The 20717-nt window shown below is 36.9% G+C and overlaps 1 protein-coding gene across 7 annotated transcripts in view; it reads right to left on the bottom strand.

Moving 5' to 3' along the window:
- The window catches only part of ANKRD28 (ankyrin repeat domain 28), a 139039-nt gene that overhangs the window by 77051 nt on the left and 41271 nt on the right, over nt 1-20717 (bottom strand). For 2 of the 7 annotated variants that reach the window (XR_003922671.2, XM_030008970.2), the window contains exons 1-2: nt 13303-14831; nt 12128-12211 (exon numbers count right to left, since the gene is read on the bottom strand). Coding sequence is in view for 4 of the 7 variants with exons in the window: in XM_030008970.2 (XP_029864830.1) it covers nt 12128-12211; nt 13303-13419 (201 nt within the window). In the remaining 3 variants the exon portion in view is untranslated. Of the gene's footprint in view, nt 1-12127; nt 12212-13302; nt 14833-14867; nt 14982-20717 lie in introns of those variants that run through there. The other 5 variants (XM_030008972.2, XM_041122305.1, XM_041122303.1 and 2 more) reach the window with 4 other exon arrangements.

Raw genomic sequence — 20717 nt, 5'->3', positions numbered from 1 at the left:
TTAAAACAGAGCAACTTTTAGGGCCAAGACTATTTGTTAATATACTAGATCATTACTATTTGTTAATATACTAGATCATTAGCAGGGAGAGGACAGGCAGCAAAAACCCCCATCAGTAAAATTAAAAAATACCCACCCACAAACCTCTATAGCATTCAATGTTATATTTTAAAAAACCAGATACAATAATATCTAATTATTTTCCCTTGGCTTTACCCTTTCCAAATGCCAAGTATATGATTTATAAACATTTACCTGGTATGTATGGCATTAAAAAAAACCCAGCTTTTAATTGGAATGCAGTTGCTGATCAGAAAAATGATAAATAACTCTGAAACTACTTTTGAAAAAAATAAAGCAGTATGTGAAAACAATGGACTTTCCATAATGAGAGTACAGTAATGTGGAGCACATTACGTAACTCAGCCTGTGCTCATAGAGCAGGCTGAACGAGGGACAGTGACTGCCTCGTCTTACTCTGTTATCTATCTGTAATATTTGAGGACACAAGTAAGAAAATATGCCAAGAGAGAAAACAGTACAATACAGGCTCTGTTTATGCTCCAGTGAAAGATCACACCACACTAGGTAAGGTATGCACATCTCCATCCCAGTTTAAATCCAACACATTACATTCGGGCCAATGACACTTTTGTTCAGAAAAGCTGGGGTTTCTGCCTTTTTGATTGCAAAGGCTAGTGCTAGAATGACAACTCTATAAATGTCTGATGTAAATCAGGTATTCGTCTCACTAACTGCATTGTCTTGGTGACAGGAAAAGATGTGATTTTCAGGTTGTGTGTTTAATGTTAGCACCTCTTCTTGGAGCAAGCTAAAACATTTTGCTTGTGTGTGTTAAGATAAATAGCTTCATAAAGTAAGGTCATCTAGCTGCAATATGCAAAGTCCTTCTGTTAAGAGACCCTTGCACTATTCTGAACATCTGACTCAAAGTAGCATACAACGCAATCTATGCTAATACAGAGACAAATTGTTAGGCAAGAAAAATCCCGCAGAATATATCTATTCTGAAGAATGAAAATGAGAGTCAAAAAAACCCTCCACCCAACAATAAGTGTCTGCAACAAAAAATGAAAAGTCCCCACACTGATCACAAAAGAAACCCAACAGAAAGTCTCTGCTAGCAAGGATCAAAACTCCTCCAGAAGTGCTGGTAACCATAGGATCAAAGTATTTTATTTGCACTACTCCTTAGGCTAAGTGGATAGGGGATAAGCTTAGAAGATAACTGTCATTATAGGAAGAGCTAGCAGCAACTAAAGCAAGATGTTTGCGTTCCTTTGAGACAATAAGTCAGCATCATGTAATTTATTTATAAGCTACCATAACTACATATATACATATGTATATAACTAGTATTTAATGCAAATAAAAACTGAAATGAAATTAAGGAACAGGAAGGATGATAATAAAGTAGGACTTTAACAAGGACTGAAAAGAGAACAGAATTCCACTGGTTTTGGAGATGGAAGGGTACAGGCTGGTATCATGGGCCTGAGAAAATTCCCCACAAACTTCATATTCCAGACAGACATTGTATCTGAACTTTTCGGGCATCCTCTTCAGGAAAGACTCAGAGATCCCTCGTTGCAATGAACTTCCAGTTCATTTGTCCTCAGACTTGACACCAGTAAGAGCCTTTCTGGGGCCTACAGCCACCTACAAACAGTCAACGAGAGCCCTCCTCCTTGGGCATTTATGGGATAGCCCTCCATACAACATGTAGCAAACGAATGAGAAACACTTTCTTTTCCCAGTTTTTGATACACAATCATCCTTCATTAGAGTAGATTTAAGGAGCTTAAAAGGTGTATCTACCATGCATACAGCCTGTGTCCAAGGGCCAAACTGAACAAAGGAAATTATGTTTACTGATAGTGCATAGATATTCCACAGCAGATATGTAAGACAGCTTTAACCACTTACAAAGTGGAGAAAATTGTCTTGTTCAAAGGTACGTTGCATATGCATAAAGAGTTTTCACCCAGAAAGTTACCGCAAATAATCAATAATTTCAAATCCTATCTTGCTATTACCAGCAATTCATTCTTTAAGGACTGTGTCAATGTTGGAAGTTAATGCACATTAAGTCTACTGAGTTTTTTTCTTCTCTCTGTTCTTTCAGTGGGGATGTTCTGTTCTCAAATACCAATCCTTTGCGTGACAGGCACAGCAACTGCCAGAAGTAACCCCAGTAAGCTCTAACTATTCAAGACCTTGCCTCTAGCTTGTTTTGTAAAAGCAGCAGGAAATGCAGAACTCCAATTATCCTTTGAAGGTTACAATCTTAAGTAATAATCACTGAAAGTAATAAGCCAAATCAGACATGATCTACAAAATCATTATCACTAAGAATCATATTGAAGACTCAAACACAAAATTCTTGCAACACATTTAAATTTGATCTAATTATTCATGGTTCTCTACATCAATGCCAATTTTTCAATGTTAAAGAAATAACAATGACCGAAACAAAACCTGTCTGTCAAATCCCCAATTACTGTAAAACAAATTCAGTGTACAACCAATACAGTAAAGACACTGCCACGCAGACATCCAAGCTTGTTTGCCCAGTTTAGCAAACAATATAACCATATTACTATAGTACTAGGCGAGCTTACTAGACCTGATGAGAAAGAGGATATATTAGTCTGAGTAGCACATCACACTAATACTAATTCATACTAAGTCTCTAAAGAATATTTCTCACTACCTGTATAAGGCAGCACCATGCCATGTAAACACATTCTTCTTTTCAGAGAGTCCTACCCTTTGCAATGGTAACTTTTTGAGAGCTACTGTCCACAGAATCCACTGTACAGAGCAGCAATTTGCTGATGTTGGTCAGATTATCCCATAACTCCGTTGACGGTTTGTTTGTATCACTGTAGTAAGAGTGATAACTCAATACATCTGAAACTCTCATTTGCACAGGCTAAATACAGTGTTATCAACATGAAGCAAGGAATTATTCCTCTTTGGACTGGCAAGGTTCTCTCATTAAGAGTTTCAATTCTGAAGAAAAATGCTTAATTATACAGATTTGTATTTAAAACCTTCTGAATCTGTTTCTACACCAGAAAAGGAACTCAACACAATTTGGACACACTTTATATTGAGGCTGGAAAACATGATTCACTCTAAACCACTTAAAAGGAAGTGAGATATCTGATTATTCATTACAGATGACATGCTTGAGAAACATTCCACACTAATGAACAGGAAATCCACAACTTTAAAGTTAAATAACAGTAAATAACTGCTATATTATGAATTTAAATCTTCTTTCAGTAGCTGGTGGATGCTCTTTACACTATACAACTTGCAGCAAGTTTCCACAACACTAGGAAGACTTAGGTCTCCAAAGTTCTCAGTTTCTGGAATCAGTCAGGCTTCAGATCCATGGATCAAACAGCTTCAATATCAGATCCTTTAGAAGTGGAAGCTTTCCTATAGGAAAAACTTCCCTACATTCCCTGCAGCAAAATTTCTTCTTATACCTTCAAACACATAACATGAATATTCACATTTTTAAGAACTGACTTAATTCTTTAGCAAAATAACCCCTGGACATTCCCGTATGGTAGTGCTGAAATCTATCTACTCCCTTAAAAACACCTCATTAAAACTTGAGCATGTTTAGTGGCAAGATGTTTTACAAGCTAACTTTGTGTCTTGTTAATAAAGCACCACACACGTTTGCCTGTTCTATTCACATAATGCCCTTCTAAAAACCATCTCCTAGACCTTCTTGCACGCAAGATACTTCAGCACCACATTAAAACTGATGCATGGCTGCAAGTTCTGAGCAGGCACAACCTGCTCCTGTCTGCAGAGGACCACAAACACGCTCCTCAAAACTAGGACTCCTCACAGAATTTTCCTGCTATTCTTCAGATGTAAAGAAATTTCAATGAAGCTAACACTTCATAAAGCAGGAGAGTCTCATGACTCATCATTTCATGAGGCTAGTCACACAGGAAACGGAGAGTTCCTGTTTGTGGTGGAAACATTAAGGAAGTTTAATAGACACTGTGCAGAAGCAGAAAGCAATACAGTACATTGAAATGCACATTGGACAAAGGTCCAAGCAAAAGTTTAAGGAAAAAGAAACATCTTGCTCTCATTCTACAGCTGTATTTTATTAGAAGTCTGTGGGCAAACAGGATACAGATGAGTGCTGTCAGTCTTTGAGATTATATACTATTTTCTTCTCTTCCATACGTATGAAAAATATTTACATATACCTCATGCAAAATGAAAAGATACCAAATTAAATAAATCCAATAACTATTTAAAATGCCTCTAATTACAAAAGCCCTCTCAATTCTTATTAGAGATCTGAGTAAGACATACGTATCATTATTGCCATTTTGATGGGTAACAAAAATCCCTCAGTGAACAATTAGCAGGGGAAGCATCTGAAGGCACACTCACCTTGTTTTGTGATTTATGCCCATTCTGACTTCACCTGCTCTCTACCCCCTGTTTGCCCAATACAAGATTTCTCAGACTCTCTGCTCCAGCACCTGAAGCTGGGTTCCAGGCAGAGGCTGCCAGGCAGGAGCTGCTGCACTGAGTCAAGCCCTGTGCTTCTCAGCGTTGTTTTTTTTACTGGAGGCATTCTCATTATTAAGATTTGTTTATACAGGAACATTTTATTTCCTCTTCAACCTCCTACTGTTATTTCAAAGGACTGTTCTCACTGTCGATTCATTATATGCTTATTGTCATTAGCATTAGATAAGCTACCATATTTTTTTAAATACTTATATACACACTCACATTTAGATATAAACTTGTGTATATATATAGGCACACACATGTACATATGTGTCTTTTCAATATACAGTTCTTCTTTGCAGGAAAACTCACAGCAAGTCACTGTGCTTAATAATCTAAAGGATGAAACTGAATTAAAATAACGAGTACCAAACTCATCCTATGTTCTCATCACATTGAAAAGTCTTTCAAACCCACAAATACCTGTAATTTTATCCCCCAAATCTGCTACACTCTAAACTGGAAATAAAAACAGATTACAAATAATGTTTAACCAAGAAGAAACCTTTCTAGTGGAAAAAAAAAAAACAAAAACAAAACTCCAAAGTTGAACAGAATTTTATATAAATAATTTGGAAAATTAGCAAGCAGTTTTAAAACAATTTTTCCTCTGGATTGGATTGATAAAACCTGAAGCTATAAGTCTTAAGAATCACACTAGCTATAACTAGCACATTATAAAAGACGGGAAACTAAAATTTGTCCTCATTCTAAATCTCCCTGAGAAAAAAACAGTGTTCTCAATAGTGGAAAACATGCAAATATTTTCATGTACTTTATTAATACATCAAAGGCACCATTTTTCACTAAATATTTCTTTGCTATGATTAGAGACTCGAGACATTACAACATTTTTGGAGAGAAAGTCTTAAATTTAAGATTGTTTTTAGTAGGTCTAAATTATGCACTACAGCCCAGATAGTTAAAGTTACAATAATTACAGTGTCTCTTCATCAAATGCTTGTCTGCAATTGGAAATTAGCAAAAGACCCAATTAAAAAAAATTGACTGATACTTTTTTAAAAGAAAAATGTACGCCAGATTGAAACTTTCTGGCAATGACCACAACTAAGAAAGCAAAAGTTCATACCCTGACCTATTAAGATAGGAACTAAAAAATAAATAAATTGCGCTCTTCAGAATATTTTACTATTTTCTGGCTGCCTTTTTAATTCCTCCCTCACATTCAAATCAGCAAACCAGAAGTTAGGAGTGCTGCCTGCACAGTCTGTCCTGCCAGGGAATACAATAAGATGCTGCTCCACAGTACCAAATACGTTACTGCAAGTTTTTGTTGCCAAGTCCAGTTGCCAACAAAAAAAGTCCTTCATGCAAATAGTCTACAGGATTTGCCTGAAGGAACCTGACAAAACAGTTAGCAACACTGGGCCTGATGCATGCCTGGGACAGACTAGTTAGTAAAACCATAATCTCTCACCTCTTCAGTAACACAGCTTGAAGAGCTAGAAACTCTACACAATTCCTGCTTAGCCTTTGCTACATTATCCTAGCTTTTAACTACTATTTATCCTCACCAGTTTACATACAAAAGCCACAGGGTAGCTTTGCTCTGATTGCCAGAAGCTTTATCTAGTAACAAGAGGTGTTATAGATTAATTGGCCTGGAAAATTATTTCCCTGAAAGCATACTCTGGGTGGAGCAAATCACAAACCATTATGAAACATCATAACACTTTTCTAATCAATAGTCATAGTGTTCCTGAAGGGGAAAGGAGTATGACTTGGACACGCCTGCCTTCCCATTGCTTTTATCTAGCCCATGCAAATCTCTGCAAAATTGTCAAAGTTTTCCCCGCTGTTTGCAAAACTATTTCCACTCCCTATTAAAAACAGCCCCCCTGAATCCCCTGCAAAAGCACCGAAACATGGTATTGCAGATGAACCACCACTATCTGAAAAGCATCACATATTAACCTGCTCTGAGCGACTTCTTCCAGTTGTCCCAACCAGCAAAGTCTTACACTAATGTGACTCTTAAGTTACAAAAGGCACTGGTAACAAAAGGCATAACTCAAATAATTTATGCATAGCAATTAATGTAGAAATAGGTTTTTAGAGGTATAGGTATGTCAGACTAAAGTGAATTTACACTTGTAGTTGTATGCACACACACTTTATCAAAAACAAACAAAAGAAAATCCACATTAGTCATTGGTAAAATAAATGGCTACAGAAAGATAATGAACATAATGGTAAAAAAATTCCCAAAGATTTTTTTTTTCCCCCTCATTACACATTTTGGCTTTTTTATTTGTTTTTAAGCAAGGCCATATTTACGTATGTAAGTTTCTTTACATTGAGAGATATTTCAACATAATTGCTGAATTAGACAGCAATTACAGTTTTCAACATAATGACACATATAAAAATTCTAATGTATGAAATAGGTACAGAATTTATTTGTATGATCAGAACGTTGAACTCTACTAAATTTTGTAGATTGTTCCATATTTCAGCCAAGTAGTTCAGGCTTTTCTGTTCTACACTGTACTCTCAAGTCTGCAGGAAAAAAACCCAACAAACCAGTTACCCCACAGTTCAACCCACAAGGTTAAATATAAAGATGAAAGCCAGCAGACCATATATTCATTATCTATTTTTTCTATTCAACCTCTTTTAGGACTTTGCTGACCAATACGAGCATCACAAAGAATCTTTCTTGGTTTTTAAACTGTACTTCAGTTTTCGTTATTAATTCCTAAATTATTAAGATATTTGAGACCCTCGATAATCTAATTCTCCTGGTACCCAGACCCAATGCTGTATGAGAAGTCCTAGACTTGTCACTAGACTAACAAACCAGTTTTCTTCCTCATTCAGTCTATGCAATGACCTGCAGAGTAAAATGAATTAAAAAATTTAAGAGGTAATCAAGTAAGAAGTCATATCTTACGCTAGAATGACATCCAGCAACATTCTCCTACTGCACAAATAACACAAACAAGAAGTTATGCAAACCCACACTTGGCAGGCTTGGAAAGGGAGCCCACATCTCTACTGCAACAGTCATCCACGCAGCAACCCTATTGCTCAAAATAACCAAGTCACACACATAGACTTAGTCCTCCTATTTGTACCTGGCACTTTGGTGCTACTGGATCATACACCTTGCCAGTGCCAGGAACAAAGCTTGGGATTTATGGGCAACACTTCATTGCTATCTAATACAGGTCGGGGGTAAGGAGGGCAGACAAGATTGGTTCTATGGTTTTGTTTTCTTTTTTTTTTTTTTTCCTCCTTTCTTCCCAAAATAGTAACATAGGTGAGCTTTTATTTTATTTTTTTCGTTACTTTCGTTACTGTAGGAAAAAGCCACTAATTTAAGAGCTGTGCTGGATGGCCAATAGTCCAGATAGAAATCTTACAGATAACCCTGATCGCTACAGTTGCTGGTACAGTATGTGGAATTTCATTTGCCCATGTCACACTGTATGTTGGAAAAAACCCCACCAACTCACACATAAAGCAGCTTTAAAATATGTTTCATAGTTTAAATCTATTTTAATCTCACAAAGCACAATGAGCAGTGAGATACAGGTGTTTCATGTTTAAGTCACTTATCGCATGTCAATATGTGCAGTGAGCACTTTTGACATTGGGAGAGATCTGTCTGATTTTGGGATTCCTCCAAAAAGAGGGCTTGTTTGGCTTTAGCATGAGAAGAGCAAGGGGCACACTGACACCAGTTCAAGAGAGGATCAGATGTTTATCCCCTCTGCTAAGATCAAGTGCAATCAGGTTACAAAAACTGCATATCGGGTTACCTGAAGTATCACTTTTCATGGCAAGAAATGTTATCCTAATAGGTCTAGGAGGAGGAAAAATTGTTCTGACTTTGAATGGTCATTTCAATAGCCAGATCTGCAACCTTTAAATGATTTTTGACAGTGATCTGGTGTTCCTGCCACAGAATTGTATTCTTAACAAATAGCTGAGATGAAATACTCCATTTTCATGATCTTTTAAACCGAACATACATCATAACAGTTTTGGTTACAAACAGAAATGGCACAGTTTGCAACAGTAATAGGCCTCCAAATCTTAAACAAACAAATCCTGATTTATAAAAGGCAATGCTGAAATCATTTAGTTAGCTAAAACTAACTGCTGAAAAGTACATAAAATTCAAATCAGCCATACTGTCATCAGCAAGAGCAGGAAATGCTGAGGATCCCCATTAACTAATAAAGAGATATTAAATATGTCAGTTATCACACAAGATTTTCCTTACTGCCAAGTCTCAAAAGCTCAGGATGAAACCAAGAAATAATAATTTTTTTTTTAAACATATATATACATATACACACACAGAGCACAGCAAGAGCCATGTGTGTAACAGAAACCATATTGGGCTTGACGTATGTGACGTGTGTGATTTAAGCCTGATTCATGAAACAAGCAGCTACAGTTTCTCAAGCTTTCTTGGCGAAGGGGAGGGAGAAGCAACCCCTTCCCCTGTTTTTTTCCCATTAATTGGAGCCTCAAGAGAGTTCACCTTCCAAACAATACATTTGATCAAAGTTCCTATAAATCATTTTTGTCTATAAAATAGCTGCACACTTCCAACTTGCAGAGAAGGTAAGTCTTTTTGAACAACAGCTTAAGCAGCTAGGGACACACTTGATTTGTTCTTTCTTCACAAAAGATTACAACTGCAAAGTGGAATACAATACATACTGTCTAAATCTAGACTGAGCCTGTGACTCAAGAAGGCTGGTGTGACATGAACAATCCTCTTCCTGAAAAAGCCTGCTTGCCATCAGTACATCATTTTACAGTCACACACAGCAATTCATGGAAGGCCACCCATCTCAGAATCTTTCTAAATATAACACTATGGTAGAAGACATCATCTGTTTTAGGAGTAATGCTCTAATACAGCCCAACCTGGGTGCAATCTTTAGCTATTACCATAATACCAAACAGTTATCACAGCCTAGCTTTGGAAGGCCAAATAAAAAGACTCAACTCACTTAGCTTTGAAAGATTTTTAAGCCAATTGCAATTAATGTTAAAGATAACACACCCTGAAAGTAAGAAGGTAAATGAAGCTGGATGGTAACAGAAGGAAAAAACAAAAATTACACCCACATTTCATCAAAACACTAACAACTTTCCTAGATGAATGTCACTGTCACAACAAAGACCTACAACAGCGCTATCTTCAGTTCACTTCTGGGCAAAATTAATTTGCAGAACCCTGCTAGGTCTTCAGTTACAGAGTCCCAACCCATGCTCAGGGGAAGGGAGGAAGGAAGGAATATGAACTATTAGAATTCAAACTGCAAAATAATTAGTTGCTCTTGAGAGAGGGAAAAGACTCTGCAGAGGCATTGGAGGGAATGACTCTGGAATTCAAACAACTGTACTGAAGCCCTTGGATAGCAAAGTGGAAAAAAATCCAACATATACACTGGTCTAATACAATCCACAACAGTCAAAACAGTTTATCACGATCCTTCTCTTTATTAGGAAATACACATAACCACTTCATTTTCTTCTCTTTTCTCCTCATTCAGTCCATACCAATTTGTAACACATAACTAAGGGGACAACTTTGGATCTAGACTACGTAAGGATATCTATCTCCAGCCAAGTACATACAGCAAACAAAAACCCAAGGAAAAGAACAAAACACACACACAAAGAAAAATCCACTAGGCAGTTTACTTCATTTCTATCAAACAATGGGAGAATTTATATGCTCATTTAGTCCCAACAGTGTTTTAAGAGATATATGTGAATGTAATATTAAATACTGTAGTAAGACTAGGACTGCCATGACAGGAAGGAGTGGTCATGCGTGATAAGCATCTGCCCAGGCTGAAGAAGGTGGCTGTGAAAAAATAGCATATTTGTTCTGGATGGATTCTAAATACACTTTGGGTGTTACTAGCCTAAGATGCACACATGTTTGGTTAAAGTGAGATATATCCACAGAAAGAAATATAAAAATTAAGATGTAAAAAAATAAAAAACCCTCAGATTTTGAATACTGTACCTACAGTATCTCCACTGTAACTACCTGGCAGTCTAAAGTAACCCTCTTCAAAAGACATCAATTACAGCACAGCTGCTGACTTCATATTTATGGGCAACTGTTTGACAAAACTTGAGATAGAACAAAAACCAAAACCAAACCACTACCACATATATACTGACATCTAGCACAGGATTTTGTAAGAGACAGTCAAAAAAGCTGAAAGATACTAACCTAATTTTGTTTACAGGCACTATAGCTATGAATGCTGACTTTACACATGGAGGAATATAAATGAAACAATAGAGCCTAATCAGCTTTTAAAAATAAAAATGGCAGTGAGACCAGAGTGTTCATATGAAGAGACTGGAAAGATATACAGCTCATGCTCTCATAACTAAACAGAAGATTAAATCTTTTGATATTATATAATCCATCATACAATCTTACTTAAGAACATGCAAAACTACTGAAAAAGAGAGGAAAAGTCCAACCTTATGAAATAAAACTTTAGATTTGACAGCAAGTCTACTTATACAGGGTCCTACTCAAGCTCTTCAAGACAATGGGAGGGCTCCCTTATACTTCAGCTAGCATCGTTCAGATATAAATTCCGCAGAATGCTTTTAAATGTCAAAATACACATACCAAATTAAATACTTGCTTTTGGTTTACATCTCTCAAGAAGAAAGTGTAAACAATTATCATAGCCTTACACTGGCGACTATGTAGCATCTAGATGTTAGCCTTTGCTTTTTAGCATCACTCTTGTTTTGATGCATTTGGAGCAGAAACAGCTACATACACTCCCATAGCGTTAAACCCTAAATGGTTTACATCAGTCTGCTTTAATAATCAAAGCAATTTCTAATCTATGTAAAGAGTTTATGCTATATTATCTTGCATAGTGGCAAACATGAGTATTAGAATTTTAATAGAAAGTAAATACAGTAACTGCATGCTGTTCAAATCTTGAATTTCACCCAATGGAACAAATTCAATTCCATTTCAGTATAATTTTTAACACTGCACTGTCTGGGTTTGCAGCACCGCAAGTAGGGCATACACACACAATTTCTCATTTTTACTTATTAATATAATCAGTAGGCTTCACTTTTTAAAAACCACTATTAAACCTACCTACTGAAACCCCAGACCATTTTCTTATAATTGTCTAATGTATACTATAGGCTGTATTTAATTTAAGAAGAATCAAAGTCTACATAGCATCACATTTAACCAGTCTAACTTTCTAAAAAGTCTTATGCAACTGCATAAACAAACTTTTCAGTTACCCAAGCACTGCAGAACTAACTTTTGAAAGGAATATAGAATTAGGTCTTTACTATCAACACAAATCTACAAAGCTACACTCCTCCTTCCTAGTATAAAGTGTATGTATAGGCTTTACTTTGCCTATTACATAAAAGCAATAAAATTTACAGCTCATGAATTAACAAAGTTTTAAAGTGATTAGTATACCAGAAAGCTGTATCAGAACAAAATTAAAATGTATTCAAAGCTAATGATGTTTGGTTTTACCTGAAAATTAACATCTTCTTTCTTAAATATCAGTGCTCGAACTTCATCAGGATCTCCATTAAAAATAGCTTGAACCAATGGTGGCTGAAATGAAGAAAAAACACATCTTAGAATATAATCCCAGTTTAGCTTTTAGTGATACACATATGGTTTTTTGATACATAACACAAACACAAGATGATGACAAAATAAAACATCCCAGGCAGTGAAATAAAGAAACCAGCAACAGTATTTAGAATTGAAGAAATTCTAAGTTTTAAAAACCTCAAACACACAAACATACTCTAAGTTCATGAAATAAAAATAAAAATAGAAAAACCCAACCAAGACCCAGAAGACTAGCTTAAAACAGCTGAAAAGAGAACTCCTCATAATAAAATTAGGGCTGTTGTTACATACTGCCAATTCTATACAATATAAGCAAACCCCTTTTACATTAGCAAGTGACTAAAGTTACTAGAAGTTTTTCACCTGTTTAGATAGAGTGGGAAAGCAAAGTGCATCAGATAAGTATGGTAACAAATTCACACTCACACACATCTACTACTAAATATAGCAGGATTTCTTAGTAAGAAAAGCTGCTGAGGTATGCTAGCAAGATTTCAGTCAGTCACTTGACAAAATAAAATAATTTAAAGCAATAAAAGCACAGTCCCTAGTGTTGATCATTTCCAGAACGGGGTAACTTGAATCTAACAGCAAGATTATGACTTACGCTATTTTTCATTTTAGCTTAGAATTGCTCTTGCTTGATGTACACTATATACTCTATCAGTTCTCAAAATAAACACAGCATATTATTGCAATAAAATGATTACATCAGTTTCTAAAGTGGTACTGCATAAATGTACCACTGAGGAATGAGGAGTGGAGCGGGGAAAAACCATTTACTTCAAATACAGTTTACCAAGCCCTCTAAAAATCCTCTGCTATTACACAAGAGTTGAGATCTGTTATTGCTGCACCACAAATAAAGTTACATGAAAAAGAATGGGCCCTTGCAAATATTAATTTTACGACTAAGTTTCAGCTTTTTCCCTCTTTAGTACAGGCAGTTTTTACCACCTTGTCTTGTTTCAACATCACACATATTCATATCCATCTTAGGAAAATTACTATTTGTATTCGCAACAGTACTATAAGCAGGAAATATGCCAACAAACAACATGCCTTACCAGCACATTTCCAGAGGGCGATGGACGTAACGATACATTTTCCTGAGGTAATTTGGAAATAAACGTGGGAGAATCATCTTCCACCTCCTCCAAAACAACAATACAGACTCGACTCATTCGATCCGTTTGAGGAAGCAAAAGCAAACAAAAAAATGCCAGCAACAGTATTTTTGGAACCAGACCACAAATATCGCAATGGGGACCATAGAGGAAATACTTTCACCTGTTTCACATGCCCTCACAAACTTGTGAGTGCTACCACTGGTATATTAGCATTTAAAAAAGGACATTCCAATCCCCCCTTACACTTCATTTTTCAGATTTAAACACCCTGAGACATTCAAGACAATGCTGAAAAAAAAGTTGTTCCTTTTAAAATAAAATTTCCCTAGGCATCGAAACCACGATAATGAAACTGTGGAACAGCTGATAAAAATATCCCAAGATCCAATTCCATTCGAACAGCACTCACTGTCGCACACAGCTGTCCTTTCACAAGCAAATTTGTCTTTGTTAATGTCACAACTTCCACAGCGTCCTTCTACCCCCACAGTGAAATCATTGTTGCAGGAGACATGACACCGTCCTATTGAGGACAGAACAAGGAACAATTGCCCTGAGAGAGACAGCCGCAGCTATACCCGCTCCTGCAAGGTCGGTTTTAAATCAACCGTCGCAGGCTTTCTGGTGACTGAAAATAAACACGTCTTCTGATCATCCTGTCATGCTATGGCTTCCTTTCTCAATGTCAAAAACAGTCCAGCCAGAAAAATGCATCTCGTTTCCAGCAGTTATTCAGGACCTGCTTAGAGGAAAGTAATTCCTTCCCATGCAAGAAAAATATCTGCAACGTACAGCACGGCTGCAGTACATTTACATGCGATGAGTCAGACCACAGGGACAATGAACTCCTTGAATAATATTGCCAGTTGAATCCAGCCTCCCCAAAACGAGAGCAACGCAGACAGCGTTACTCTGTCACGGACACAAGCAATGCGGAGCGTTGATTCTTCCTTCACCGGGCAGTAGCTGCGGCTTCTCCATCAGGGAACGCGTTAGGCAAAAATACTGTTGAGGAAGAATGCTTCAGCAAAACAAGCTAGCTACCACACACAAAAGCTCAAATTACTGCCTTAGACTTCTTCTGCAAAAGCAGTTCATCACTCAAGTGTTTCTTTTGATCACCATGTGAATGCAGTTCCCATGATAGTCTTCATTCAGATTGAGGGGGAGAGGGAAAAAAGGAAAAAAAAAATCAGACTCCGTACATCATCTCTGAGCCAACTTCTTTATCCAAACATCTGTCACTGTGCCAACCTGAATCTCCTCTTCCGCTAGAGCTTCTGCTTATCAGTTTTTTTCCTTGACAAATTAAATTATACAATCAGCAGATAGCCTTGCAAAGCTTAAAAAAAGCCTGGCTGTCCGAGCCGGTCATTAAAAGCCCGTAGGAGCAGAGCACAAACCACCGCCACAGCAGCATTCCCGCTGAGCAGCAGCCCAGCGAGCAGCAACTGCAGCCTGGCAGGATGAAATGCCTAGTAATGCTCACATGTCACACTTACCAGAGAACCCAGCCACTGCACTCAGTGCAACTTCCTCTGGCACCAAAAAAAAGCGCCTTTTTCTTTTTTTTGGGGGGCAGTCTTTGCAGTTACATCCGTGCCAGTTCTGTGACTAACGCAGCTGAAAACGTAAAAATCCTATAACTGAAGAAAGAGCGACTGTTTAATATTTTCCATGAAAAGCCGCAAAGAAATCCGATGTACTGGCTCTGCTGACTAACAACAATTTAGGCAGTAAACAATTCCAGCATTTTAACTGCTTTCATATGGCACTGGTCAGAGCAGCAAAACAGTCCTCACTTAAGTCGCTGAAGACAAGAAACTCCCCACATAAATACTCTGAAAATTAAATGAAAGTAAAATCTCCCTTAAAGTAATCGGTTGACTATTAAAAAGCCAGCTATTAATGACCAAATGCATGTTTTTTGCGACTAGTATAGACAAACATACCCTTAGCTTAGAAAAAATTACATCGAGTATAATTTAAATATAATAATATTATAATAGTATAAATAGAATATAAAGCCCTACAACTTGCTGAATAAATATTTCAGCCTGAATCTGCCTAAATGGTGCTGGCTTGTGGGTGTATTATGTAAATGGCTTCTGTCAAAGTTGCTGGATAAGCTTCAGTGTTACAGGAACAGAAGGAAGGTTTTTGTTCCTGGTGCACAGTATGAAGGCACTTTTACTGTCCTTCAGTGGCTGGTAAGATCAAAATTTGTCAACGGTGAACAAGTTTCGAGCTCTTCAATAAAGTGTTTGCACTCAGGTTTCACATATGAGTCCAGGCAGAGAGAAAAACAGGTTTAAGTGGTATATTAAATGGTTTGGATATTAATAGACATATTGAATTCCCACCTTTGGGGGCCACAGGCAGAAAAAGCTTGCATTGCCACTCTTTTGAAATGATGTCTACAACAGCTTCACTGCAACGTAATAAATTGCTTAACACACACCTACTGACACTTCATGCAGGTGAAGGTTTTTGTAAGTGCGAAAGAGTACCTTAGTGTAGGGCTCCCTGAGCTCAGGACTGCTGGCCTGGCAGAATATAGCACCAGCTTCTGATTCACCATGAAATTTCAGATTTCCCAAGTGTTCTCATTTACAGCATGTGACTAACAAACATGTTTATAAATATATTCTGTTCATTACATAGAGTCCAGATGCTTTGGAATTTCATACTTTTGGTCTTAATTATGAAAAAGCAATGGTTTGTACACTACGCTGCTTTGTTCTAGCATTTCAACCATTTATTAAAAAGAAACAAGACAGATTCACATGAATACATATGAGAACTCATGTTCTTGGCCACAGCAAAACCAGTTTAAATAAAAACATGGACATCCTCAAGGCTCATCTACTGCAATGCCCTACTGTCTGCTAAGGAACACAGCAACCACAACCTAGAAAATACTTTGCTGTTTGTGAAAAATGCCCTAAGGAAAAGACACTGTAGCTTACTTGCGTAACTAAACATAAATTAAAAAAACCCAACCAACCAAACCCCCCCCCCCCCCCCCCGATTTTAAGTTTACAAGCAAAGTACACTGACAAAATGCATACTTGGGATTCATACTATACACACACACACACTTGTTAGATGATGATTTTCTAGCTAAGCCTGTATGTTTAGTACAAATGAACACCTTTTGAGGGTCAGTACCTTTATACAGTAAGCAAATGCTAGGGTTCCATATGCTTTCTATGGAATTACCAACTGGACGCGTTGCTAGATAGAGATAATACCCAATTTAGTTCAAATAATCTGAAAGTGGTCCATTTTTGACCTTTGCAATTAATGCTCCGAAGTGCACTCAAAAAAAATCAGCCAGAAATTCAATAGTTACCTTAAAAAAAAAGTATAGGACTTCACACTGAGTTAACTGTGAAAATTCAGAAGAGTTAAGAATATTGGAATCTACTCTGGTAATTAGTCTAGAAATCTTACATATAATTAAAATAAAATTAATATAAACTATTTCCAAAAGTTAACATACTATATCTTGCACAACATTACATATTTTTGAATGGTGACATTACTATGGTCAACGAGTTAAAAGCCAGTACGTCACAGTTTGCATTAGAAACAGAACCAACACAACAGAGTCAATATTATATTGATCTTGATAGCAATCTAAACCATCTAAGTAAGCAGAGGAAAAAAAAAACCCTATTCACACTAGGAATATGTGTACGTGCAATTACTTCCATAACCAAAGGACAACCCAGTTCTAGAAACATTTAACTTCTGCTTACAATGAACTAGCACTTGCAGGTTACTTAAAAGAACAATCTCCCCACGCCCCATCCCCTTCAGCTGAAAGTACTGCCTTCACCTCAATGCAAACACCATCTCTCGTCATCTCTTCTTTCAACTTCAAAAAATCATCCAAGCTATCTTCTGGTGTACAAAATACAAGTTTCTAATGCTACCTAAAAGCTATTCTGAAAGCCAAAAGCTGGAAGTTCACAATTCTACTGAAAGAAACTAAACTAAGGTTTCAGTTTTTCAGCAGATGATCTAGACTATTAACTTCCAGTGCAGGAGAAGAGATAATAGTAACAGAGAATGAAAGCAGAGTAAATTCATGAGGATTAATTTAAGGCCTCCTCTCCTCAAACTAATTTAGGAATCATAACAGATCTTTGCAAAGGTATGAAGAAAGAACATTGCATCTCTCGAAAAAGCCTTTTCAGTTTATCTTACTAAAACTTAAAACAGCTGAAGACAGCAGGTCATCAGCATCCATCTTCTCCACATGTCACATATTTCCAGTAAGAAAGCTTATTAAACGAGTAGCAGGAAAGAAGAGTAAAAAATGGCCTAACTTAAAGAGAGGGGAAAAAAAAAAAAAAAAAAAAAAAAAAAAAGGCAAGCTATGTCTGCTGGGGCTCAAGGGATGATCTATCTGATAGCTTCCACAATATCTAATTGTTAGCAAAGTATAATCTCCATACTTAGCTCTAAAATTTTAAGGAGTGCAATGGAGAGAGAATAAAAACAATTTTCAAGTGGACAATAGTGAGGATATGCATTTTTGCAAAAAAGCTTTTGTGTTGACATGATAGCTTTTTGCAAATAAAAAAAAAATTGTTGTAATTTTCAAGCTACACTTGCCATTTAACTAAATCAAGTTCCAAAAGTCCTTCATGGGTGCAGATAAAGAGAATGTATTACAAAAATGCAACCTGCAGGTTAAAATATGGATGACAGCCATGTCTACACCAGACAGAAAAATCATGAACTCTGAATCAGCTAAAAATAGCAACCTTTTCTCTAGATCTACCCTTTTCTGTAGGAACTGACAAGCAGAAGACTGTAGCAGCACTGCTGATGACACTGAAAACCTCACCAAAGCACATTCAATATCAACAAATCTACCCCAATAAAGATTTCTCTCTTGCCAATCAGCGTTTACCAGTCCTTTTTTGGCTGAGATTAATCCAACTGGTTTCATTTAATATTTTGTATAATTAAAGATCTAGGAAAGGAAGGAAACTGTTCTGTCAGTTTCCAGTAAAAATGAAAAAAATTTAGAACCAAGTCAGTCTTATGAATCATTTTTTAAACAACCTGTATCAGCTCTGCAAGGCAAAGACCTAACCTATGGATTTATTCAGAAGACAAAGATTGCTTGTAATAGCTACAGCTCTAAATACATAGGCATGTCCCAGTATAAGCAGATTTTTATATAATTTAGCTAGAATATTTACTGAAGTGTTGCCCACATATAGACAGAGATGAGTGTTCAGCATCACCATGAATATAAGCTACAATACTTCAAGAAGCCTTGTGAGTCACTCATCTGAACTCCTCTGCTTGTTTCCTCCCCACTCCTGAGGGAATGAGGTGGAGTCGGGCAAGAGAACGGTCTAAAGCAACAAGAAATTACTACCTTTCTTCCCAGTTTTGGTCTGTTTATTCCAGACCATATGCACAGCTGGGATACAGAAAAAGGAGAGTTCCAAGGACAAGCAAAATAGCTTCGCTTGCACCTCCCGGATACCATAGGCAGTTCTTATTTCTTTTTCTCATGGAAGCATATAGCCTCTATTAATCTACAGAACTATTTTATCTAGTCATGTATTTTCTTTGAATTAAGACTTTGCAATTAATAAAATGCAGCAACTGAATAGTCATCTCAACAAAAATTGAGACACAAATATGACAAAGAAGAAAAACAATCCAGCGTTCATTCTAAATTTTCTCTATTGGAGCAGCATAAGAAAAATTAATAATGCAAAATGTCTGTTTGTGATTGAGATGGAAACTTCATTTGTATACTTAAACTGTAACCTTTTAAAAATACTTCAGAAATACCATCTGATCAAAGAGCAATAAAATATCTTAAAAGTATTAAAAGTCTACCACAATTTTCTGCTTAATACTTCTTGCACATTTTATACATCTGAACAACACAACACACTGGTAGAGAAACTCTCAGCTGAAGTACCTTACACCATAGTACAAGATAAATCAATACCTTTTAAAAAAATTCTCTCCAGTATCCAAAATATGGAGTCTAGCAATCAGGGGGAAAAAAAAAAAAAAAAAAGAGAGAGAACGGAGCACACATTCCTAAAAACCAGAAAAGCAAATATAAGCCCTGTTTCTCTTTAAAGAAAGTGGACATCTGACGGAACAGCATCTTACCTCACGATTTTCTAGCTAGGACGTCACCCACGACACCTCCCTTTTTATTAAGGCCAGATTTAACTTCACTGGCAGGAGTTTTCTTTTTGTGCTCTTTTAGTGTACAACCCTGTAATCAAAATCAACAATCCACTCTTACATTAACAAACAGTACATAAAAGAAGTCCTCCAGTCTGTCTGACTTTAGATTCTCAAGGTACTTTTTTAAAAAAGTGTATGTGCTTTGGCTGGGGGCTCCTACTGATTAATCAGCTGTATCTAACAGCAGCCACTTTCCTGTCTTTTGACCAAAACGACAGGCAGCTATTACACCAAACAGCTTTCCTAAATAACAACCATACAAGTCTGATAGTAGAATTGGCAGTCTTATAAAATTAACCAGAGGTCAAAACAACTCCTATTTCAGGGAAGAGAGACCACAAAAAGATGCATCTATCCACATAGTTGTTATGGATAGGTAAGATAATTCTGCATCCATGAAGACAGACAAATAGATCTAGATAGTTCAGGTAGTGTGGTGTGGGTTTTGGACAGGAGATGGGTTGGTTTTAAAGTAACTTTTCTTTTGGGGAGAAGCTAAGTGACAGAAGATGAATTCTGTTGGAAAATGGAGAAGATACCTCAAAACATCAGCTCAGTCAAAGAAAGAAGCAGGCAAAACACTTCACCATTTGTTAAACCCACGCAAACTCACAATTATAACTGTACACTTAAGGGGTTTTTTTGCAAGTATGACAGCTTTTAAAAAATGTTTTCATAGTATGAAAAGGAAGGCCCACAGATCGGTTACAGGTATTTTCCCCTGTTGGCAGAGTAAAGGCAGAAAAGCCACTGATCGCAGGTATACTTCTGGCCTCCTTAGTTCCTTTCAGCTCAGACCACCTCCACAGCCAATTTTGTTTTCTGGCACTGAAAATGGCATCAATTACAATAATAACCACACTATCCTTCAAGGAATAATTACTGAAGGCAGCAATTTCAGCTGTGCACACCAGCTCTAAAAGCAGAGTTGAAGGAAACAAACAAATTAAAAATCAAAGGCTCAGTCTCAGCAGCCCCTGTTTGCTCTTTCACATGTTAACTGTCCTCTCCCAGCACTACCCAGACAGTTGCTGGGAGGTGAGACTGGACAGGAACGCAACAACAGTGGAACAAAAATAAGAACCCGGAGACATTGGAAGACATCAACC

The sequence above is a fragment of the Aquila chrysaetos genome, chromosome 3 (genome assembly GCF_900496995.4).
Source record: "Aquila chrysaetos chrysaetos chromosome 3, bAquChr1.4, whole genome shotgun sequence".
NCBI classification, from domain to species: domain Eukaryota; kingdom Metazoa; phylum Chordata; class Aves; order Accipitriformes; family Accipitridae; genus Aquila; species Aquila chrysaetos.
This window is presented reverse-complemented; position numbering and strand designations above follow the sequence as displayed.